General features: G+C 42.8%; 1 protein-coding gene across 1 annotated transcript in view; it reads right to left on the minus strand.

The window, feature by feature from the left end:
* LOC149154063 (insulin-degrading enzyme-like 1, peroxisomal) overlaps positions 1-24,936 on the minus strand; it is a 474,120-nt gene that overhangs the window by 144,947 nt on the left and 304,237 nt on the right. The window contains exon 19 of the mRNA XM_089445838.1: positions 4,676-4,780. Within this exon, the coding sequence (XP_089301964.1) occupies positions 4,676-4,780 (105 nt within the window). The remainder of the gene's footprint in view (positions 1-4,675; positions 4,781-24,936) is intronic.

Here is a 24,936-nt window from a genome sequence, read left to right on the forward strand (position 1 = left end):
ATGAATGAGACTTTGATGGTGACTGCAATTTTCGAAAATGGTGGCAATTTTTATTTTATTTTTTCACATTTACCTTCACACCTTTCAATACAAACCACAAAAACTTGCTTTGCATAAGAGACTTTAAAACATAGAGCATATGACTAGTGATGTCACATACAACAACTTCACTCAGGCTGCATCAAATGAAATCTTATGTTAAGAGATTCTTAAAATTCCCTTGCTATAGTTGGAATGCCAATTCATACCTTGTGCACCCTATTTGGGGCCGCGTTAATTAGTAAAAGGCCGCAAGTTTGTACCCAAAAACAAATTCTCCCAAACCAACATTCACAATGAATAGAGGCTCAAAGGAAATGGTGAAGTGTGGATTTTCCTTAGCTTTCAAAGCAAAAGCACCAAGCTTAAACACATATCTTGAATCCTTCACTCCAACACATGATTCCAATTCTTGATGATATCGATGAACCCATTTCATAATTCGTGCTTACTGAGTACTATATCCAGATAGCATTTTACATCATTTACTCAATAAATGAGGTCCGCACCACTAGCGCCGACAACCTCTTCATTGCCATAGACACCAAATATTATGTAGGGAAGTGATTTACCATCCTCAGTAAAACAATTATGTTGCGGCATTCAAAGCACAAAGCAGTCTAACTCAAACAAATCACTGCTGAAATTGGACAAAGTGAGGCATTTTTTTTGTAGAAGTCGATATGGAAACCTGAATGAATGCCAAGAACGGTGTAGCACAAATTCAACGCACTATTCCCACTATGCATTCCCACTGCTCAATGCACAGAGAATCAATACACAGAGAGGCCAAATCGTGGCTTAAGCTCACTTCAGGAAGAGTGCCTTTTATTTTTACAAATTATTAGTCTGAATTGATGGCAGAAGCTTTTTCCGAGTGACCAAAGTAGAAGAAAATGATGTTGTTCCACTTCTTCAACTGTGCAACTCTCATCTTTGGGCCCCACGTTGTCTATTACACAACCACTCCACTATCTGAATAAGATATTGTTGGAACAAGCGTAAAAGTATCTCTTGTCTACCATTCGCGCAAGAGATGTAATTTCAACCACAGCACAATCACAATGGCTCCATGTTCACCACTGAGCGAGTGTTTTAATACACAATGCGACTAGCGAAGAGAGGGCTCGCAGGACTCGTACCAACCACCATGGTTTTTCTGTTCCCGCGACTAGATCGCCTCTGGTGGTACCTGGCATAGAACAACGCATACACCACTAGTGGCGACCAAGTCTGCTCAGTAGCAGTCTCGTCGGTGGAGGATTTGTAGCGAAAGGAATTCAAGGAGATATATCAACAGTTCAGTCATTACCGCATGCACTATTCCAACAAACTAGTGTCTAGATTCAGGACCAGCGTTCATCGCAGAGAATGACAATTGTTCTAAATATCAACACTTTGCTTCACTCTAATCAAACTCACAGTTAAAAAAAGGAATTCCTGAAATGCAAATGGAATGCGATACTGTATCACACTAGCTAGAGATAGCTATCACAAAAGTTCCATTTCCTGGAGAAATCATTGAGGACAGACTTGCAACAACCACCGTGATCTTTGTCACTACAGAGGCCTTCAATTGTGTTACCAACACACAGGTCCATGTGAAGACTGCTCAACAAAAGACCAGGTCACATTCGAGTAACGGGCAGAATAGGCACACAGGGTATTGACACTCAACACATCCCTTTGTCTAGATTTTCCATTATGGGTAGATTCTGCAAGTTATCTACCTCTCAGACCTGGAATTCAGGTCAGCGGAGTTACACCAAATTAGTGGAGCGTTAAGATCCCTACGGGCAAGCACAGAATGAGGAATAGAACGCTTGGTTCTGACAAGCAGATAGGGCAAGTGTAGAATAAGGAATAGAATGCTCGGTTCTGACAAGCAGATATTGCAGAACTAACAAACATAAAACTAGTGGCTCACACTTTGATCAGGGCAGGTATTTGCCTCAAGCTCTCATACCATGTTAAACACATACATGGAAAATGTAGAATATGAAGGATAAGCATTCAATTACGTCTATTATTCACATGATATACTTTTATAATACATTCTGATGACCCTTGGTTTCCATATACCAAGTGGTCTCTTGGACTCCCTTTGACTGTTTACATTCCACACCAACCCTTAGAGGATTAGGTGTCCAACAGTAGGGGCCTAGAACGTTGAAATTTTGACTAGATTCGACAGGAGCATCGGACTTCCCTTTGAGGACATCTTTGAATGATGTGGATCCATTAGGTTTCTTTGAGTTTATATTGGAAGACCCACCCCTCATTCTCAAGCTCAAAGAAATTGTCGAGTCCTTTCCCACTCCATAATCTTCCAACGGATATTGATCTTCCAACACCTTGCCCTCATATTCAAGCACTTGAAAAACTGATGGTATAGTATACCCATATGGCTTTGGATAGTATACTTCAGATTTTCCAGAAGATCTTGTTCCCAGATCCAGTAAACAAAGGATTTCCCATTTAGATTTTTTAATAAAAATTTCAAAATTTTCATTCCTTTGTTGTCTCGCACAGGATCTGCCAGATCTGATGTTTTTTTGGTCATATTTATAATTGACAGATCCAGATCTAGGCATTGAGAGTTCCTTTCTACTTGGTTTGCCTCTAGATCTGGACCGACATTGTAGATCTAAGGTCGGGGGGCCATTTCTATGCCTACCTCCTCCGTTATGTGCGGGTCATCATAGTCAAAGCCATCTAGGGTGACTAGGACCAGCTGGAGACCATTATTGGCTATGTCATAGTTCTTTAGATCTAGTCCCTTCAAACACACATCAACAAGATGAGGAACGGCATGTAACTCAAAGATGGTCTAGAGCACAAGCACATATGGTCCACTTGGCAACAGATCTACCCAATGGTGACTACCATGAGCCTCTAGGGCGATCTTAGACAATGATTTAGCACTAGAGACAAAAACTAGGCCGAAAACTCTTTTGGAGTCATGTCACCTTCGTCTGCCATTTTTAGGAGGGAAAAGTCGAGCTCCAGCACAATATAGGCTCCAAAAGCTATAATGGAGTCCCTAGAAATAAAATAGACCTCATGGAGAGAGAAGTCAGACCGCTTGGGGCCGCCCCATGGCTCTATTATAGAGAGATCTAGCCATCCCCGATGCAACAAGAGTAGCAACAGACGAAAAAACCCTCGACGCCATCACTCCATCCTAGTATTCCGGCATCTTTGTTGGTTTAATATGCTTGATAGTCAATTTTCCTTTCCGTACAATTGTCTTGGACTCCTCTGGTCAATGGATAAGGCACTCATCTACTTGAATCCAACATCATCTATTACCTCAGACATTAAAATTTTGTTTTCCCAAATATGCTATTAGTTATCTCTTGCACTTGAATAAAGGATGATGATAACATAGTAGTTTTGGAGACATGAAATCCTCCTCTTCTAAGGTCACTTGGAACTTGATCAAATAAAAAAAAAATTGTCTAAGGAGAAAAAATCCTTTTCATGCACAACACCTTACTAGACCCCATGCTTTTATGCAAAATCACTCTAAGACAAATTTATTAAAACCTAACTTGAAACTTAACTAAGTAGTTAAGGAAGCATCAATATAAAACCTATAGCCTAAGTAATAGGACATGTCCCTCAAGGACCTTGTGTCCCTATCATGCATGTCCGACATATGGCATGCTAGGATGTATGTCTAACATGTGTTTGGCACGTCTTAAAATAGGACACATGAAAAAAATGTGTCTGACATGTGCCCTAGACATGTCCTATCATGCCAAACACCAAGGGATGAAAAGATGTGTATTTTGATGATATGGATTTGGATAGCAGTGTTGAATTCGCATTAGCCGACTTGGAGCTTAATGAACCAATTCTAGAACTGGTCACCTTTGATGATGGTGATCTTCCTAAGGGTTCATCCTCCACACTAGCAGATGCAGATCTTGAATTAGACATAGAAGAGGAGGTCTCAGGTTAGACATAGAAAAGGAGGATGGAAGAGAGAGAAATGACAGTAGTGGGGATTTTGATTATTCAGACATGGAGAGGGGACAACTGACAGTAATGAGCTATGAGATTCTTCCGTCAATGGTTCTAGTATCTACCCTCTTTTGTATTTGGAGAGGGGACAACTGAAATAATTTGCTATTGGCATCTCCAGCTATAGTATCAGTGATTCAATATCTATGTAATACATTTGATTTTGATGACATCAAATGACTTAATGACAAAACTGCAGTTTATGGTTCTAACTCTAAACTTCTATTTTATAACATGTATTGAATATTCTAATTTCCTATGCATTTGATTATCATTCATGTAGTAACTACCTGTATCAATATTTTATGAATGTTCTATTTTTTTTTAAATGGATCTTTATGTCTATATCTTTATCCATAAGTTTCCATTTTTATACCGAGCTATTCTTGATTATCTGTAGATTGCAGCACAACTGTTGTGCCAAATTACAGGCCAGCTTGTATTTTTATACAAGAATATTTTTATTAATATTGCTTTTGAACATAGCATAGACATACCTTCCATCACATCTTTTGATGATTTAAACATTATACACTTTTAGATTTATGGATAGATGGCATTAATATATTTTCAATCTATTACATATAAGAAAGAAATAAGCTCTTACCTTGATCACGGAAAATCTATCCTCCTTGACTTCGAAGTGTACTATCTTTTCCAAAATCTTCTCCAATAAAATTCTCATCTTATGATTGTAACCGACAATAGTCACCTGAAAATGTTCCATTGCAATTATTAGTAACAGCCATAATGAAATAGCATAGAAACAACATTATTATGTACAAGTGGTACTTGAAGGTAACTTTTATATACAAGCAGCATTCATTTCATCAAAGAAAGCCCCAAATTACACATTGAGAAAGATTCCATCAATTTGTCTACATTGAAGAAGTTGCAAATGTTGGACGACTGTGAAAAAAGAACTCAATTTCCCGATTATAAGATATAAAGTCAAAGATACATGATATTGTGGTGCTAGTTTTCTTCTGGTAAAAGGGAAAATGGGTTCTAGATACCTTTCCATTTTTTCAATCTTCTGAAAAAAAGGAAGAGGTGTAATTTGTATGTCTTCTGGTGACTGCATATTGACAATTTATTGAAGTGTAGAATTGTTGATAGAGCATAAAACTGATGGGTGGAGTAAAACAACATGGGTATACACAATTGGGGCATGAAAACAATTGTTAGTGATATGCTAGAAGGTTATGATGTACCTGATGGTACTCACGAGTAACCATCATTAAATTATAAGGCAAGTCATGTAAACCAAAAAGATAAAAATAGTATTCTTTGATAAAATATGGTTCATAATGAACAATCATGGCCATTAGTTGTAATATTCCTTTTGGGAAAAATGCAGTAAATAATAGAGATGAACTTGAAACAGAAACTAATAACAAAATTGTTGAGAAATCTAGGGCAATGATATTAGGTGATTTCTCTTCTATTAGTAACTGCTTGTGAGTGTTTTTACTTCTTTAGATTAGGATCGTCTTTTACTTAGGTTATTAGTGTTCTGTTTCATCAAACAGCTACCAATGCACAAACCATAAAGAGACAAGAGACACAAAATATAAGCTGTCAGTCAGGGCTAAAACCTCTCACTCTTTCAGAAGAAAACCAGCATAAATTCTTCTTATAGAGATTCCAACTGACGAATACAAAGACCAAGACCCTTGACCTATTTGCCCTTCCAAGACCAAGACACAAAACCTCCTTGATAAGATTCTTCTTGCTTTTCTTCCTCTTTCTTGGCTACCCTTTAGAATTCGGTTTCCTCTTCACTGCTTCAGAACTGTTCCTTACTTCGGCTTCCTTGAGGACCTTAGAGGACTGTACTGCTGCCCTTACCTTCTTACCTTTGCACTGCTCTGCTGCCCCTGCACTACTTACTGTACTGCTACCTTACCTCGCACTGTACTGCTGCTTCACCTCGCACTACACTGCTGCCTTATCTCGCACTGTACTGCTGCCTTATGCTTCAGATTACACACTTTCTTGGCTACCCTTTTCTCAGCTCTTTCTTCTGCTGTACCTCGCACTTCTACTTCAGTACTTACCTTGCACTGCACCCTTACTGTAGTCTTATCTTCGCACTGTAATCTTGTCCGAATTGCAGACCCCTTAAACTCTTGTCCGAAAATCTGTCTCTAACTGAAATTCGGATGGCTCTATTTATAGTGGTTTGCCACTGAAATAAGCCGACCTGAAGAAGGTAAGCCGACATGACTGTTAGGAGGAGATAATTAATTTCATTTGAAGCCGACTTGAAGAGGGATGACTTGTGCTTGTCTTGTAGGGCTACTTTACATTTCTATTGACTTATACATAAGTGTAATATGCCCAAGAAGTGTCCTTCATACATGACATAGACTCAATTTGACTTTATGACCATTCCTAAGGACTCACAACGGGAGCCATTACTAAAATAAAATTCCTTGCTCATGAAACCCATGAGACAAGCATTACGATAATTTTATTTTTCTTTCTTTTCATCAATTACATAAAATCACAATTACACAAGTCATTATGAAGACCAAATCTAGTTACTTTTCAACAAAAATAACACAACCAACAATTAGATACACAGTGGAAACCAACAAAATCACTGAGCCATTTTATTAATTTGCCAGAAGGAGTACATCAGTAGGAAGAAATAGAGGAAGTTGGGCTTGCTAAGCAAGCAGAGCAAAACCAAGAAAGATGCCTCTAACCCAAGTGAAGTATGGCCCAGGATGAGAATGTGAACTGCCCAGGAAATTATCTGCTGAAAGTTCACTGAATGAATAAGGGTGGTTACCCTGGAAAATGACCGGATCACCCTGAAAATACACCTGCCAAATCCTCTTCAAGAACCCAGAAAAGCTGAGAAAGTGTTTGGCCTGATCCCTAAAAGTGTGAAGTCCACCAACTAGTGTCAATGGACCAGCTGAGCAGCTTATGCAGCCCTCTGCAAGAAACAATGTCGTTGGAAACAGCCTTGTTACCCACCACCTGTGGGTGACCCCTATTGGAGAATTTTTCTTTGAGATTTGTCTTCAGCTGGTAGCCAACAGCCCCTTGCAACTACCTGATAGCTCGATGTGCACCTATTCTCCGCCACCTGAGCCAGTTATTGTGTGCCCTCGCTCATCTATCATGATCGTATCTTTGAAGGTGGACAATCAAACCCCAAAGGTATGATTTTTCATTATGTAATTGGCTGTTTATGCTTGCTTCTCTTGGGCACATCTAGGCATGGATTAGTGGGGAGATTTGTTGATTTTTGTAGCATCGGATGTGTTCTAGCTACAAAATTTTGTGGAGAGGCTAGAATACATGTATTCTCCAAAACCCAGAAATTGTTTCTGGAAATTCCACATAAGGACGACTTAATTAAAATAATTAACTTTTCTTTAATGGTTCCTAAGTCTAAACTTGGGAAATCTAGTTAATTAAAGGGTATTAATTAAGTCATTGTGAGAATCTTCTAAAAGAAGAAATGGATTGATTTCTCGTTAATCTTAGCCATCGAATATGTTTTAATCTTGGTCATTGGTGCGCCAACAGAAGATTATAAGAAGAAGTCGATGGGTAGATGGAGAACACACCAGGGCAGAGACTCAGTTGCTCAAGTAGATCAATTTTCTCAGTAGATGAAGTTCGGCAAGAGAAAATCAAGTCAGAGAGTGAGTTGCAGGTGGGAAAGAGAGGGCATCAGCATAGTCTGAGAGTGCAGGACAAATCTGGAGGGCGCAGCACAAAGGAGGGACACAAATCATCAGCGCAAAGGGTTGACGCAAGGCCTACGCAGTCACTGCACAGAGGGTGACGCAGAAAGGCCAGCAAAAGGGAAGGAGGTCCTCTTCGGGGTCAGAAAAACGTTGTGGAGTGTGAGAAATTCACCAGTAAATTTCTCTCAGTGATTCTTCCTCTATTTTGTCTATCCGTGTCTTGTACAGAAATTATTGTTGAAGATTAATAAAAGAAGCCATCATCTGCTGCATCGGTTTTCCCACATTGGGTTTTTTTAGGGACAATTGTCCAAAAATAACTGTTATTGTGGTTATATACGTGCTCATATTTTCCTTGTATTTACTTTCCGCATAATTTTATTTGTGAAGGTTGTAGTGTATGTATTTTGATATTTGTCGTAGAAAACTGCAAATAATTTGTTTAAGTAATTTAACAAATAGAAGAAATATTATCAATTATTGCAGTAGGATTCGGGATCACCGAATTTTCACATGGTATCAGAGCACTGGTAAAGCAAGAAGAGCTCGGTTGCAGACGGAAGAAGGATTTCGAAAAGCACTGCGTAGGCAGCAGTTTGAAACCCTAGAGAGGTTGCGCAGTCCATTTGCTAAGTGGGCAAATTTTTCATGGAAAAATAATTCTCTGAGTAAGTCAACAGAGAATAAAATTTTCTAGATCGAGATTTGTCAGAAGCAGAGGGAGCAACGCAACAGTTTCCATGCAGAGTAGGACGTGTATTTTTGCAGCTGCGAATTCAGTGTTGGGAAGGAAAATAGCACAGAAAATTATGGATAATCAAGAAGTTTCAGAATTATCTTCCAGATTGGAAGATGAGTTTGCCTCTCTATCAGGATCGGCTTTTAGTTGGTGTCTGGTATATTGATAGCAAAGCTTCAACTCACATGAGTGGAGTAAGGGAATATTAATCGAGCTATCAAGAGGAGAAAATGGAATTCCAAATCACTATGGGCAACAGAACTAAGTGTACTCCAGTAGGGAGAGGCACCATAGATTTTCAGACGAAAGAAGGAACCAGTACTAGCGCCACAAATGTACTGCATGTGCCAAGATTGGGTATGAACCTAATTTCAGTGTCCCAGTTGCAGGACAAGGGATACGATGTATACTTTGTGGCAAGGAAAGTATATGTCAAGCATCCTACCTGGAAGAAGGTGAGACAGATTGGAGCTCGAAGCAACAGCTATATCGATTGCAGATGGATTCTCCAATGGCACTTATAGGCAGTGATAACAACACTAGGAAGGAACTGAATGAATTATGGCACTGATAAGCAATGACAACAACACTAGGAAGGAACTGAATGAACTATGGCACAGGAGGATGGGACAGTTGCACCATGGAGCACTTAGGATGCTCAAAGAGACTTGTTGATGGAGTTGGACCCACCAACATATAAGGGGATCTCCCCGGTAAGAAGTCCCAATTAGACCTCAGACCCTTTGGTGTAGGAGTCCCAGCAGTGGGTCGTACGGTAATGAATTGACCGCGATTTCACACAGAGGCAAGTAAGATGTCTTTGTTGGTAGCAAGGGTGTGACAGCTGCAGCAAGCCAAGAAAGGTGCATGAGAGGTTCTAACACGGTGAGGGTAAGGTAAGTGCGCCCCTTGGAAACCTATAATAGTACGCAGCTTGGAAGGGAACACACGAGCGAAGATGCATCACAAGCTGGAAAGCAAGTTAGCGAGCAATCCAAAGTGATGGTTAAACCAACAGCACATTTCAAAGAGATTCATATATACTGATATAGAATAGTCCATACATGCATGCGTAAACAAACAAATACATATATCATTTAGAGTAAACCAGATAGCATAGAATACAATACAACATTTGCATGAAACGTGTTAGCTCTATTATATTAAGTGTAAGTTCCAGTCATACAATACATCCATGTCCAACCACTAGTTCCAATAGTGGAACGTTATAGCCACAACTGCCTGCTCCTCCAAAGAGATGTACTAGCTCTGCACAGTGGAGAAGCCAAGGCTCATTACAATACTGTCCAAGCTTTCTCTAAGATACTCTTATCGAAGCTTGGCTAACCAAAAGCCTTTACAGTGAGTTATGAGATTTTATTTATAGCAAAGGGTGGGGTGACCCTTGACATTACCCTTTGTGACAGTTCATCTACCCTCATGACTCTTCATCTACTCTATGACTGTTACATCCAACTATTGACACTTGAACTTCCACTTGACACGACGTTACATCACAATGCACATGTGCTCATGTGAGACAAAATGGCTTGAGCAAACCATGCAAGACATCACTAACACTTCGTCCATTGTGGTGAGACCAACTCTTTGACATGCTTGTGATGGTGAAGGTGGTGAGTTGATGCCAAGCTTGGTTTTCCGTGATGGTGTGCACGCACCCCATGGTGACATCTTACTGAAGCGAACTCTTGCCTTTGTTGCATCTGGGCGCATTGGTGTGGCTCCTTCATCCAACTCATCTGTTAGCATGCACATGGTCTTCATGGTGCAACCGAACCGGCAACACACTGATGCATAGTGTCTGTGCTGATCTTCTAGTGCGTGCTGGTGGTCATGCCCATTAACTGTCAACTACATGCTCAGCTCCAGTTGGACTTGCTTCTTGTCTTCGCCTTAGTGAGTGCACTGAATGGGTTGGATCGCATGTGTGCGCACAATGACATGCATGCTGTTGAATCCCTTGCATGTGATCAACAACACTGCTCACCATGTCTACTCCATGCCAGCTGTTGGGATGGATCTATAACTTGTACGAGCGCAGTTTCATCCGTGAGTGCACGTTGCACTCCCTGTTGTTCCTATTCCTGCTGCAACTCATTCGCTTTTATGTGCAACTCATGTTCTTCCTTGAGATACTGCTTCAACGCATGCAACTCCTTTGTTCCATTCTTTGTCTTCGCGCGATCGCGTTGTCACTTCAGAGCCTAAGTCTCCAAAGTTGCTTTCATCATCAGTGGACCTGCGTGAGCTTGCAACTTTGTTCCACCTCTGTGGTGTCAACAACCTTCCTCTTGCATTCGTTGCATCCAGTATGCAGCCTTCAGCTGTTGTTCATGATGCTGCTCGCTTTGATACTACTACCGTGATATTTTGATGTCCTTGTCTACGAACAACTTGATGTCTTCGAGAGTAGGCAAGCTCATAGACACTTGATCAACTGCATCCCCAAGTGTGCTCTGAATGGTGTCTTCTACTCTGCTCTCCTGGAAACCATTGTACCTGTGCTGCTGAGAGGCAAATGAACACCTACGATACCTAGAGACATGGCAACACTCATGGCAAGCAATCTGTCAGTCAAAAACCAAAATGAACTTGAGAACTGACTTGCAACATACCTGTGTGACTGATCATGAAGGTTGCGCAATTTCGGCCGGGAGGTCGGGAGACTCAGTGCCAAAACTGCACAAGGCACAGTCTGGGCTATTGGGACGCTGACTGATTGCTGGAACTATGCAATGCACAATCCAGTCTAGCTGCTAACTACTAGAATTGTGCAATGCGCAATCTCAGTTGGCAATGGTTGCAGGCTCAGTGACTGCATTGTGCAATTTTCTGGGCCAGCAGTCACTGTCCCTCAGAATTGCGCAATGCAAGACTGGAGGACAGTCACTGGGAAGAAATGCGCATTTCCTGAGAGGAAGACAGAGCCTTCCCTTTCAGGATTGCGCAATGCTATCTTGGTGAGGTAGAGTCTGGGCCAACGCTGCCCAGACTCGCCGACGGGAAACTGAACACGAATGTGAATGCGAACGCATGGCAATACTAAGTGTAAGCATGAATGAATGATCATGCATGCAAACGGTGAATGACAGATTCAAGAAACAGAACAACATGCATGTGGGTGAGGTGAGTCGCCGAATCGGCGACCGTTCGTGAAAAACAATTTCATGCATGCGACAGCAGTGAGATGTTAATGAAAACTAAAACGGTGCTAGCACAAGCTAGTATATATCAAAAAGACAGCAAGCGTTCACTGAAATCAAGCAGACAACGTTCCTACGAAGCGAAACACAAAAAGCGCCAGAAATGCAACACAAGACATGGAAAACGGGCTTACCCCAAAACAACTAAGTTGAATGTACCGACAACTCCTAGATGCGATGTGGGATGTCAGAGCTACAAGGTTGATGTGAGGAACGAGCTCTACAGCATCCAGTTGATGAGTTTTGATAAAATCGAGGTTGTGACGCACATGCCACAAATCTAGGGAAAGCGACTCTTGGTGGGAGGTTTCTGAAATAATCCTTGCATGTAACCTCCAACTACCAAAAATAGGTCCCTGAAACAAGGAATTCCTTTGCACGCTGCCTTGGGAGAAACAGCCCATGCATGCAAGTCTGTTTTCCTCGATCCCGAAGGGAACCAATCAACTCAGCTGCACATGCAAGAAGCTGCTCAACTGCTAGGAGAAAATGCGCATTTTTGGCTGGGAGCTGGGCTGGCTGCTCAGAGGATTTGCGCAAATTCTGGGCTACGCAGCCCAGCTGGGAAGGATTGCGTAATTTTCTGGGTGAAGCTTGCTCAGCAGAATTGTGCAGTTCTGGGGCCCAGCAGGCTGCCAGTCAGGATTGTGCAATTTCTGGAGGGAAGGCTAGTTGCCCTCTAGATTTGCGCAAATTCTTGAAGGTGCTGCTCAGCCTGCTGCTGAACCAAGTCTGGATGAACAGCCTGTGAGGGGGGAGGCATCAAGGTCTGATCGATAGGCTGTCTCTCTACAAGAAAATTACTAGAGCTTATGTACTTGACGAAGCAAGACATGCTGCTATGAAGGTTGGTAGGGAGGCTCCAAAACGAAGCTAAGGCAAAATTTTGGAGGGTGGTTGTAGCCGCTACAACACTTGGCGACACACTGGTAGAACTCTAGCTCTCTGAAGGACCTTGTTCGTGAAAAACAAGTCTAACACCTCCAGAAGGAAGGTGCATCAAGCCAAGGAAGGTGCATGAGAGGTTCTAACACGGTGAGGGTGAGGTGAGTGCACCCCTTGGAAACCTGTAATAGTACGCAGCTTGGAAGGGAACACACGAGCGAAGATGCATCACAAGCTAGAAAGCAAGTTAGCAAGCAATCCAAAGTGATGGTTAAACCAACAGCACATTTCAGAGAGATTCCTACATACTTATACAGAATGGTCCATACATGCATGCGTAAACAAACAAATACATATATCAATTAGAGTAAACCAAATAGCATAGAATACAATACAACATTTGCATGAAACGTGTTGGCTCTGTTATATTAAGTGTAAGTTCCAGTCATACAATACATCCATGTCCAACCACTAGTTCCAATAGTGGAACGTTACAGCCACAACTGCCTGCTCCTCCAAAGAGATGTGCTAGCTCTGCGCAGTGGAGAAGCCAAGGCACGTTACAATACTATCCAAGCTTTCTCTAAGATACTACTATCGAAGCTTGGTTGACCAAAAGCCTTTACAATGAGTTATGAAGTTCTATTTATAGCAAAGGGTGGGGTGACCCTTAACATTCCCCCTTGTGACAGTTCATCTACCCTCATGACTCTCCATCTACTCTATGACTGTTACATCCAACTATTGACACTTGAACTTCCACTTGACACAACGTTATATTACAATGCACATGTGCTCATGTGAGACAAAATGGCTTGAGCAAGCCATGCAAGACATCACTGACACTCGGTCCGTTGCGAAGAGACCAACTCTTCGACATGCTTGTGATGGTGAAGGTGCAGAGCTGATGCCAAGCTTGGTCGTCCATGATGGTGTGCATGCACCCCATGGTGACATCTTGTTGAAGCAAACTCTTGCCTCCATTGCATCCGGGTGCATTGGTGTGGCTCCTTCATCCAACTCGTCTGCTAGCATGTGCATGGTCTTCTTGGTGCAATCGAACCGGCAACACACTAATGCATAGTGTCCGTGTTGATCTTCCAGTGTGTGTTGGCGGTCATGCGCATCAACTATCAACCACATGCTCAGCTCCAGTCGGACTTGCTTCTTGTCTTCGCCTTGGTGAGTCCACTAAATGGGTTGGATGGCATGCGTGCGCAAAATGAGATGCATGTTGTGGATCCCTTGCATGCGATCAACAACACTACTCACCATCTCTGCTCTGTGCCAGCTGCTGGGATGGATCTATAACTTGTACGGGTGCAGTTTCATCCGTGAGTGCATGTTGCGCCCCCTGCTATTCCTGTTCCTGTTGCAACTCATATGCTTATCCGTGCAGCTCATGTTCTTCCTTGAGTTGTTGCTTCAACGCATGCAACTCTTTCTTTGTTCCATTCTCTGTCTTCATGAGATTGTACCATCACTTCATAGCCTAAGTCTCCAAAGTTGCTTTCATCATTAGTGGATCTGCTTGAGCTTGCAACTTTGTTCCGCCTTCGTGTTGTCAACAACCTTCCTCTTGCATTCGTTGCATTCGGTATGCTGCCTTCAACTGTTGTTCATGATGTTGCTCGTTGTGATGTTGCTGCCGTCATATCTTGATGTCCTTGTCTACGAACAACTTGATGTCTTCGTGAGTAGGCAAGCTCATAGACACTTGATCGACTGCATCCCCAAGTGTGCTCTGAATGGTGTCTTCGACTCTACTCTCCTGGAAACCATTATACTTGTGTTGTTGAGAGGCAGATGAACACCTGCGATACCTGGAGACATGGCAACACTCATGGCAAGCAATCTATCAGTCGAAAACCAAAATGAACTTGAGAACTGACTTGCAACATACCTGTGTGACTGATCATGAAAGTCGCACAATTTCGGCCAGGAGGTTGGGAGACTCAGTGCCAAAACTGCGCAAGGCACATTCTGGGTTGCTGGGAGGCTGACTGATTGTTGGAACTGCGCAATGCACAGTCCAGTCTGGTTGTTGATTTCCAGAATTGCGCTATGCATAATCTCAGCTGGCAATGGTTGCAGGCTCAGTGACTGCATTGCGCAATTTTCTGGGCCAACAGTCACTGTCCCTCAGAATTGCGCAATGCAAGGCTAGAGGACAGACACTGGGAAGAAAAGCGCATTTCTTGAGAGGAAGACGAAGCCTTCCCTCTCAGGATTGTGAATGTTGTCTTGGTGTGGCAGAGTCCAGGCCAATGCTGCCCAGACATGCCGACGGGCAACTGAACGCGAATGTGAATGCGAACGCATGGCAATACTGAGTGTAAGCATGAATGAATGATCGTGCATGCAAACTGTGAATGATAGATTCAGAAAATAGAACAACATGCATGTGGGTGAGGCAAGTCGCCGAATCGACGACCGTTCGTGAAAAACAGTTTCATGCATGTGACAGCAGTGAGATGTTAATGAAAACTGAAACGGTGCTAGTACAAGCTAGTATGTATCAAAACGACAACAAGTGCTCACTAAAATCAAGCAGACAACGTTCATACAAAGCGAAACACAAAAAGCGCCAAAAATGCAACACAAGACATGGAAAGCGGGCTTACCCCAAAACAACTGAGTTGAATGTGCCAACAGCTCCTAGATGCGATGTGGGATGTCAGAGCTACAAGGTTGATGTGAGGAATGAACTCCGCAGCGTCCGGTTGATGAGTTTTGGTAAAACGAGGTTGTGAGGCGCATGCCACAAATCTAGGGAAAGCGACACTTGGTGGTAGGTTTCTGAAATGATCCTTGCATGTAACCTCCAACTGCCAAAAATAGGTCCTTGAAACAAGGGATGCCTTTGCATGTTGCCTTGGAAGATGCAACCCATGCATGCAAGTCTGTTTTCCTCAGTCCTGGAGGGAACCGATCAACTCAACTACACATGCAAGAGGCTGCTCAACTGCTGGGAGAAAATGCACATTTCTGGCTGGGAGTTGGGCTGGTTGCTCAGAAGATTTGCGCAATTTATGGGCAGAGCAGCTAACTGCTACCCAAATTTGTGCAAACTCTGGGCTGAGCAACCCAGCTAGGAAGGATTACACAATTTTTTGGGTGAAGCTTGCTCAGTAGAATTGCGCAATTCTAGGGCCCAGCAGGCTGCCAGTCAAGATTGCACAATTTCTGGAGGGAAGGCTAGTTGCCCTCCAGATTTGTGCAAATTCTAGAATGAGCTGCTCAGCCTGCTGCTGGACCAAGTCTAGATGAACAGCCTATGAGGGAGAATGCATCAACGTTTAATCGACAGGCTGTCTCTTTGCAAGAAAATCACTGGAGCTTGTGTACTTGACGAAGCAAGACATGCTGTTGTGAAAGTGGTAGGGAGGCTCCAAAACGAAGCTAAGGCAAAATTTTGGAGGGTGGTTGTAGCCGCTACAACAAGACTGTAACTAGAGTTCCAACACTCAACACCGAGCACAATGATCTATGCCGAGGATGTGTACTTGGAAAGGACGCAAAAGCAACGTTTCCCAGAAGTGATAGCAGAGCCAATGGCGTGTTGGGATTGATACATTTAGATATTTGCGGCCCTATGTCCACCAGAGCTCTTAGCGGTGGTGAGTATTTTGTTACCTTTATTGATGACCATTCCAAAAAAACCTGAATCTACTTCTTAAGGACCAAGGATGAGGTCTTTGATCGGTTTCGAGAGTTCAAGGCTCTCGTAGAAAACATGACAGGGAAAAATATCAAGGTACTACATTCAGATAATGGTGGAGAATACATGGATAAAGACTTTAAAGATTTCTGCGCAAAGGAAGGTATCAAATGAGAGTTGACAGCTCCCTACAATCCAGAGTAGAATGGAGTAGCAACACGTAAGAACAAAACTATAATCAGGGCAGCAAAGGCCATGTTGCATCATCAGGATTTGCCTAGATTCCTATGGGCAGAAGCATGCAACACAGCAGTGTACATTCAAATAGGACACCTCACAAAGCTCTGGGGAAGAAAACGCCAAAGGGAGTCTTCACCGAGAATAAACCTACGGTAAGTCATTTGAGGATATTCGGGAGTGTGGCCTATTGTCACATTCCAAAAGAGAAGCGCAGTAAGTTGGATCAGACTACAAAAAAGGGGTATCTCATAGGATATAGTGAGACCTCAAAGGCATACAGAATCTACGTTCCTGGCAGCAGGAAGATTGTAGTGAGGCGAGATGTAAAGTTCATGGAAGACAGAGCTTTCAGAAGATCTCGAGAGATGCCTACAGGAGATCAGTCATTAGATGTTCCTTTAGTCCAACAGCAGCAGGGACTGCAGGTAGAACAAGCAGGGGGATAGTCACAGGATTCAAGTACAGTGACTAGTACCAACATCTCCTCAGTAGCAGGAGATCCAGGAAGTTCTCAGCAGACAGAGCTGCAGGTATATGTGGAGGAACAAATTGAACCTCCCACCACCAGTGGTAGGACCAGTAGGGAAGTGCATCAGACCTTGAAGGACGCAGAAGAGTTTGTCGGAGCTCCTAGAACCGACAAGAGGCAGCGCAAGCAACCTGACAGATATCAGGTCTTCGTGGCTCAGGTTGCAGAACCCTCCAATTTTTAGGAAACTGCACAACATCAGGTATGGGTGGATGCCATGGTAGAAGAGTACATTTCTATCATGGCAAATGATGTTTGGGAAGTGGTGCCTAGGCTAGAGGATAGATCAGTTGTGGGTTCCAGGTGGATCTATAAGACCAAATACGCTGCAGATGACAGTGTAGAGAAGTATAGAGCTAGATTTGTGGCAAAGGGGTATGCACAAAAAGAAGGAATAGACTATGAGGAGACCTTCGCCCCAGTTGCCAGATATACCTCTATCAGATTCGTCATATCCCTAGCAGCGCAGATGGGATGGGAAATTCACTAGATGGACGTTAAGACAACATTCTTGAACAAGGTGATAGAAGAAGAGGTGTACATAGAGCAACCTGAAGGCTTCAAAACTCATGAGAAGTGCACTCATGTATGCAAATTGAAGAAAGCACTGTATGGGCTCAAGCAGGCACCCAGGGCATGGTACAGTCAGATTGACAATTACTTGCAACAGTTGGGATTCATCAAGAGTGATGAAGATCCCAATCTCTACTATTTGATGGTGGAGAATGAGCCTCTCATTCTGGTTTTATATGTAGACGATTTGTGTTTGAAAAGAACATCGAGACTCATAGAGGACTACAAAAGGAACGTTGCAGTAGAATTTGACATGAAGGATATGGGGTTGATGCACTATTTTGTTGGGTTGGAAGTATGGCAGAAGAATGGAGAAATCTTCCTTGGGCAAGGAAGATATGCTACCGAAATTCTGAAGAGATTCAGAATGCAAGATTAAAGACGACAACACCCATGATTACCAAATGGAAAAAGATAGATGCCTCAGGGGACAGGGAAGTCGACCCCACCTCATGTATCTGGTCAACACTAGGCTAGACATTTATTTCGTTTTCAATACCCTTAGTCAATTCATGGTGGAACCGAAAAGGGTACATTGGGCAACAGCTAGGCACATTCTCAGATGTGCATGGAACAGTCGGACTCGAGTTGAAATATACTCGAGGAGATGACGTTAGGTTGAGCGATTCACAGATGCAGATTAGGCAGGTAGTTTAGTGGACAAGAAAAGTACCTCAGGGCATTGCTTCAGCATTGAATCAGGGATGATCTCTTGGTGCAGCAAGAAGCAGAAGTCAGTAGCATTGAGCTCAGCAAAAGCAGAATATATGGCAGCCAAAACGGTTACGTGCGAAACCATATGGCTTAGGAAATTGTAGGTGAGTTTGTTCAGGAAGAAAATGGGAGCAACTAGTGTTTACTGTGATAATCAGAGTTGCATAAAACTCTCTAAGAATCCAGTATTTCATGGTAGGTCGAAGCACATTGATATCAGATGTTATTTCATCAGAGATTGTGTTCAACTTGGGGTAGTCCAACTACAGTATGTCCCCACAGGTGATCAAGTAGCAGACATACTCACAAAAGCTCTAGGAAGAGCTAAGTCCATCCATTCCAGAGAACAAATGGATATGGTGGAGAATCTGTTTCAATAGATTCTCAGAAGCAGCGGTTGAGAGGGAGTTGCAGTAGTTCACAATAGTTCAGCAGGGCCAGCAACAGCACAAATGCAACACATATCAGAGTTACACAGTTGTTGGTGGGAAACTGTAGCTAGACATCAGCAGCGTGACAGGAGATGATGTAGATACAAGATGTTGCTTCAGTAGATTACAGCACTAGAACACATTCCTTGCTAAGAGGGAGTGTTGATTTTTGTAACATCAAATATGTTCTAGCCACGAAATTTTGTGGAGAGGCTAGAATACATGTACTCTCCAAAACTTAGATCGTTTCTAGAAATTCCAACTAGAGATGACTTAATTAAAATAATTAACTCTTTTTAATGGTTCCTAAGTCTAAACTTAGGAAATCTGGTTAATTAAAGGGTGTTAATTAAGTCATAGTGAGAATCTTCTAAAAGAAGACATGGATTGATTTCTAGTTAATCTTAGCCATCGATTATGTTTTAAATCTGGTCGTTGGTGCTCCAATAAAAGATTATAAGAAGAAGTCGATGGGTAGATGGAGAACACACCAAGGCAGATACTCATTTCAATGGTTGAAGTTTGGCAAGAGAAAATCGAGTCAAACACTGAATTGCAGGTGGGAGAGAGAGGGCATTAGCATAGTCTGAGAGTGCAGGACAAATCTGGAGGGGACAGCACAGAGGAGGGAAACAGATCATCAGCACAGAGGGTTGATGCAGGGCCTACGCAGTCACGCGCAGAGGGTGATGCAGAAAGGCTAGCGAAAGGGCAAGAGGTCCTCTTCGGGGTCAAGAAAAAGCTGTGGAGTGTGAGAAATTCACCTGTAAAATTCTCTCAGTTATTCTTCCTCTATTTTGTCTATTTGTATCTTGTACAGAAATTATTGGTGAAGATTAATAAAAGAAACCCTCATTTGTTGCACCGACTTTCCCACATTGGGTTTTTCCGGGGACAATGGTCCAAAAATAACTGTCACTATGGTTATATATGTGCTATTATTTTCCTTGTATTTACTTTCTGTGGAATTTTATTTGTGAAACCCATAAATCATTTGGAGAAATTCCACCCAAATGAGGACTTATTAAAATAATTAATATTTTTAATGGGTTCCTAAGTCTAAACTTAGGAAAACAAAAATATTAATGTGTATTAATAAAATATGGGTGAGAAGGTTCTAAGTGACAAGGATCAAGCCTGTTTTAATCTTAGTCATTGATTAGAGATTCGATCACGACCGTTGATTCATCAACAGGAAAAGTATAAGGGGAGGCTTGAGGGTTAGTTGGAGACACACCAAGAGATCAAAGAGTTCGATCTTTTTGGGGCGAGGTTTGCTGAGAAAATCGAGCTAGTGATCGAAGTTGTAGTGAGGGGCAGTTCAGTAAAGGAACTTCAGTCTGAGGCCGAAGAATACATAGCAGAGAGGCAGAGCAACACCGGGAGAGACAGTGCAGTCCCAAAGAGGGTGACGCAGAGGCCGTAGGGGCTGACGCAGGTCATGTAGAAGCCATGGGGGCTGACGCAGGTCATGCAAAAGCCATAGGGGCTGACGCAGGCCCTTAGAGGCAGCGCTGGGGAGATTCTGTGGGGCAGAGAGGAAGCAGTTCAGCAAATCGACTTTCTGAGCAAGGAAGGCTCACTATGGGGGTTACGCAGCTCCTAGAGGAGGTGACGTAGTTCCAACGTAGAGCTTGAGCAGCCATCGCTACCCAGCACTGGGAACAGTCGGGTCATCTATGGCGTTTGATCATCCAGTTGCTGAATTTGCCGGAATATTTGTCTCTAGATAGAGATACTTAGGCCAGGATTTTTCTCTGTTGGGTGAGCCATATCTGGCACCCTAGTTGTATTCAAGAATCTGCTTACTAATACAAACTCTCTATATGTTGCACCGGTTTTCCCGAATTGGGTTTTTCCGGGGACGATTGTCCAAAAATAACGATGTCCCTTATGTGATTGTCTCAGTGTATTTCAGTTCATAATCTATATGTATGTGTAGGTTGCAATAGTGTTTTACATCGATATTTATGTAATTAAATAACTTGTTAATGCAAAGAACAAGTATGAGATGTTAAACCAGTAATTGGAGTAGGGGTTTCGGATGTGTAGATTCAGAAATTTTCACAAATGGGGGGATTTGGCAGAAAGGATGGGCTAGGTCTATGCTTCTGTCCCCTATACCCTTTTTAGGAATTAACCTTGGATTCTAGTCCCGTGGGATCTCTTTCACTGACAATTTGATTTTAGGGAACGTATTTCAAGGGATATCCCGATTTTGGTTGTGTGGTCCTGCTCCCTTATCCACTTATATTACCCTCTTTCCACTCATTATTACCCCATCCATCATTTTTCCCGCCTAGGTCCACATTCCTCCATTGGTTCCACATAGGGTTAGCTTGCCCCTCCCCCTTGCCCACATCTTGGGTCATGGCCTGGACTGAAGTCCAGAGTTTGATGCAGCTGAAAAGAAAGTTAAAAGCATATATGGCCACATTCAACAAGAAAAGTACCACAAAATGCAAAAGATGGCCAAGACAAAAACATTTTAGCACGTGGGAAAAAGCCAATACATGAGCTCTACCCCATTATCATGGCCATCACCCTGGTTCCTATAGGTTCTATGAGCCTTCGTCATCATACAGGAACCCATGATTGTCCCAACCCCTAGTGGGCGATGAACCGCTCCACCTTAAAAAGGGGATTCCATTGTTGTATCTTACACATCATGCCCTAACCCCTTGAGCCCCGAGCAGTTAATCAAAGAAAATCATAAAATGGCAAAAGGCATAAAAGAAGGGTGGACAAACCAAAGTCGAGGCACCTCATGTACCACGATTGCTCCCTCCTATACATTATAAACCCAAGTGTGGGCTTCCCTCCTATCAGCTACCCTTGCACCCTGACATCTGACCCAGGGCTACCCCTTTTCATCCCCTACTTCATTCACCATATCTATCACATGCCACCACCTTTTGAAGTATGTACCTTGAATGTTGTGCCCTTTAGAAGTAGAAACCACCTAATAAGGTGCTTGGTTAACCGCATTTGGAGTTTATGAGACATTGGCACATCCCAGAGCCCATTATGGAAGGGTCGTCCATCATGACGTCCCCACCTATGGTCCATGATTAGGTAAGCTCATTTACTCGATTTATCTAATGACTCGTTGTACTGGAAGGCTAAGGGACGCATTGGATCTTATGCAAGATTGCAAATGGTTTCCATTTGGGGTTTAGTCTCCCTATACGGGGTCATAATCCTCCAGAGGGCTACATTGGCACATGTAGGGTGAGCGTTGAGAGCCATGGCCCTCCACAGCAGCAGATTGCACTCCATGGATCCCCACAGCCACTCAGAGATTGCTCGTCGTTCACTTACTGGACGAGGACGGTGCACTTGATCCATCACGCCCAACCAGCCCCAGATCTACACTATACACTTGGCAAATGATCCAGGACTTCCACGATGATGTTGCATCACCTACACCATCATCCTAGCCCTTGAGGGCGACCTACAAGCATATTCGATTTGTTTGGAGACCCATGAGGACACTTGTGTGCCCCAGATGTCATTTGGAGCACCACAAGTTATTACAAGGGGCACCCCCTTGTCCACTGCTTTTGAGGGTCCTTCTCTTCATTATGGCACCCATGGACCTCATTAGGCCTCTCAAAGGGCCCTAGAACATGCATAGACTATTATTTGACCTCTTGAGAAGCTTATCTTTTTATTTATGAGCTAGTTTGGTGGGCTTGTCACCAAAATTTGTATTATTAGCACATTATATTACTTTTGGGGCTTATGTAGGCCAAGGAGGCTAATTCGAACTCCTAAGATGTGTATAAATACAAGTGGGGTGAGATCATTTCTCATCATCACTTTGGATTGGATCTCTTTCTTCTTTAGAGATTTTCGCACTTTTTTCTAGAGGATGAATTGGAGCATTTATGGATGAATTTTGATGTATAGTTATTGGTCTATCTTCTCTTGGAGCTTCTTTATTGTAATTTGTGAATGGTTGGATATACTCTACCACATGTAAATTCAAATTTTTGATGTTATTCTTGTTACTTTTGTCATATGTGTTGGATTTGGGATTTTTGTTCTTTTAGGGCTAATTGTTGCATGCAAATTATCGCTTAATATCGTGGAATTGTCTCTAATATAACTTTCTCTCCATGTATGGGCCATGTAGTGTGAGAAAAATATCCTAGGGGTAAAATTTGACCTTGATAAGGCCATTCCCCTTGTGCATTTGAAGTATAATAGTTGCAATATTGCTTTCACTTGACCTAGAGGCTTTGTGAAGTAATTTTGAGGCCTCCTTGACTAAGAACCAAGAAATCTTACACATAATCAACATAGACTCTATTCTCCCAAGGATTAAGGCACTGATCTACCAAGGGTGGTCACCAAAACTCTTATCCTTTCACCTTCTCCCAAGTCTAGCCACATTGGGTTGTCTAGGGCATCAATTTCCGGACAAGCTAGACACCGCAAAAATTTGATCTCCTTAGGTCTCCTGTGTTGGCCTTTCCTCTAGCCCTTCTCCAAATTTGAAGACATTCCGACAGTGGAATTGGGAGAAAAGTCAAGCCCCTAGCTCCGGGACCAAAACTTGCCTTGCCATCCCCAAAGCTAGCACTTCCCAGGGTCAAAGTAACATCATTGAGTGAAAACTCTTTCTTTGATCCTTCCCACCTTTTCTAGGGTAAGAATATCATTGATTGTTTCATACCTTCCTCATACCCTAGACCGGCTCCACTTGGCCCCGTGTGGTCCTGCTCCTTCAAAGGACCATTTTCAATAACCATCCGAGATACCAATTTTAAAAACAATTTTAGGGTGTGGGGAACTCCTTTCAAAGCCTATTCCCATACACCTAACCCCTAAAATCCTCTCTTCCTTTCCCTAGAATCTATACTACCTTGCTTAGTGAGCAAGCAAGCTCCATCTTTCAAACCTTTCTTGGAAAAGGTTAGTTTGGGTCACTCGTATCCATTGACTTATCATTCATTTGTAACTCCAATACATATCTAGTCTCCTCCCATCGGTGAAAGTCCGTAAATAGAAGGGAGCCTTAGTTGGGTGACAATGGGCTAAGTCTCCATTTGTTGCCCTTGGCCTAGCATTTGCCCTTTAGAGATTCCCCTTAGGTTCCCAGATAGATTGAGCGGTAACAGGGGCTATCCAAGGGTAAAGAACAGCCTGAGAAAGCTTTGCCGCAGAGGAAGGGGAAGGTAGCAAGAGAGGAAGGTAGGGCAACGGATGAGGAAGGGTGTCGAGGAGGTGATAAGAGGCAGCATGGAGGAGATAGGAAGCTGCGGCAAGAAGAAATGGAGGCAGAGAGGAGGCGATGTGGAGGGTTGGAGGGATGCTGCAAGGGTGGAAGGGAGCTACAGCAAGGGGGATAAGGGAATAAAGGAGTTGTGGCAAGGGATTTGGAGCAATGTTTTACGACTCCGACTACTCCGACTCCGAACTCCGACTCCGACTCGGTAATGACTCGGTCGGCTCGATTTCAATGACTCGGTCGTTGTAAAAAATACATTAAATATTTATTTTTTTATAGAAAAACATAATTTTAAATATTTTAAACATAATTTTAAAGATTTTCATTCATGTTTCCAAACACACAGCATTATAATATAGATGGAAGACAACATATGATCAAAGTAGGCTCATGAACCAATCCATTATATCAAAATGGTACCCAATGGAAATACATAGTCAACTGTCATACATGATCAAAGACTCAAAACAAAATACAAATAACCAAGGAGGCTAGAAATGGCCTCTACGACAAAAGTAAACTATGATGGTGACCAGACTCCAATACTAGTACTACTGGCTAGTAGCTACTGCCAGAGGAGCCAAGATCATCTCGACCAATCTCTGGATCATCATCATCAGAGTCAAACAAGGGGCCCCATGGCTCCTCATCATCATCATCGTCTCCAACTGCAACTGTAGAAGTGGTGCCAGTACCACTAGCAGGCTGTGCAGCAGATGCAAGCTGAGATAGAGTAGATATGTGGCTGCGCTTCTGTCGTGGCTGAGCAGAGGAAGCACCTACAACTAGAGTCCTACTCCTTGCTGGCTGTGAGACTGAGGCTGGTGGATTGGGATCTGCATTCAACTGAACAGGATGAAGTGGATGTTCAACTTCAAGTTCATCAAGATCCTCATCAGGATCAAACTCTGGTGGACGACTCT

The sequence above is a fragment of the Pinus tabuliformis genome, chromosome 9, assembly GCF_031772625.1.
Source record: "Pinus tabuliformis cultivar Carrire ecotype Pingquan chromosome 9, CPIR1, whole genome shotgun sequence".
In the NCBI taxonomy this organism is placed as follows: domain Eukaryota; kingdom Viridiplantae; phylum Streptophyta; class Pinopsida; order Pinales; family Pinaceae; genus Pinus; species Pinus tabuliformis.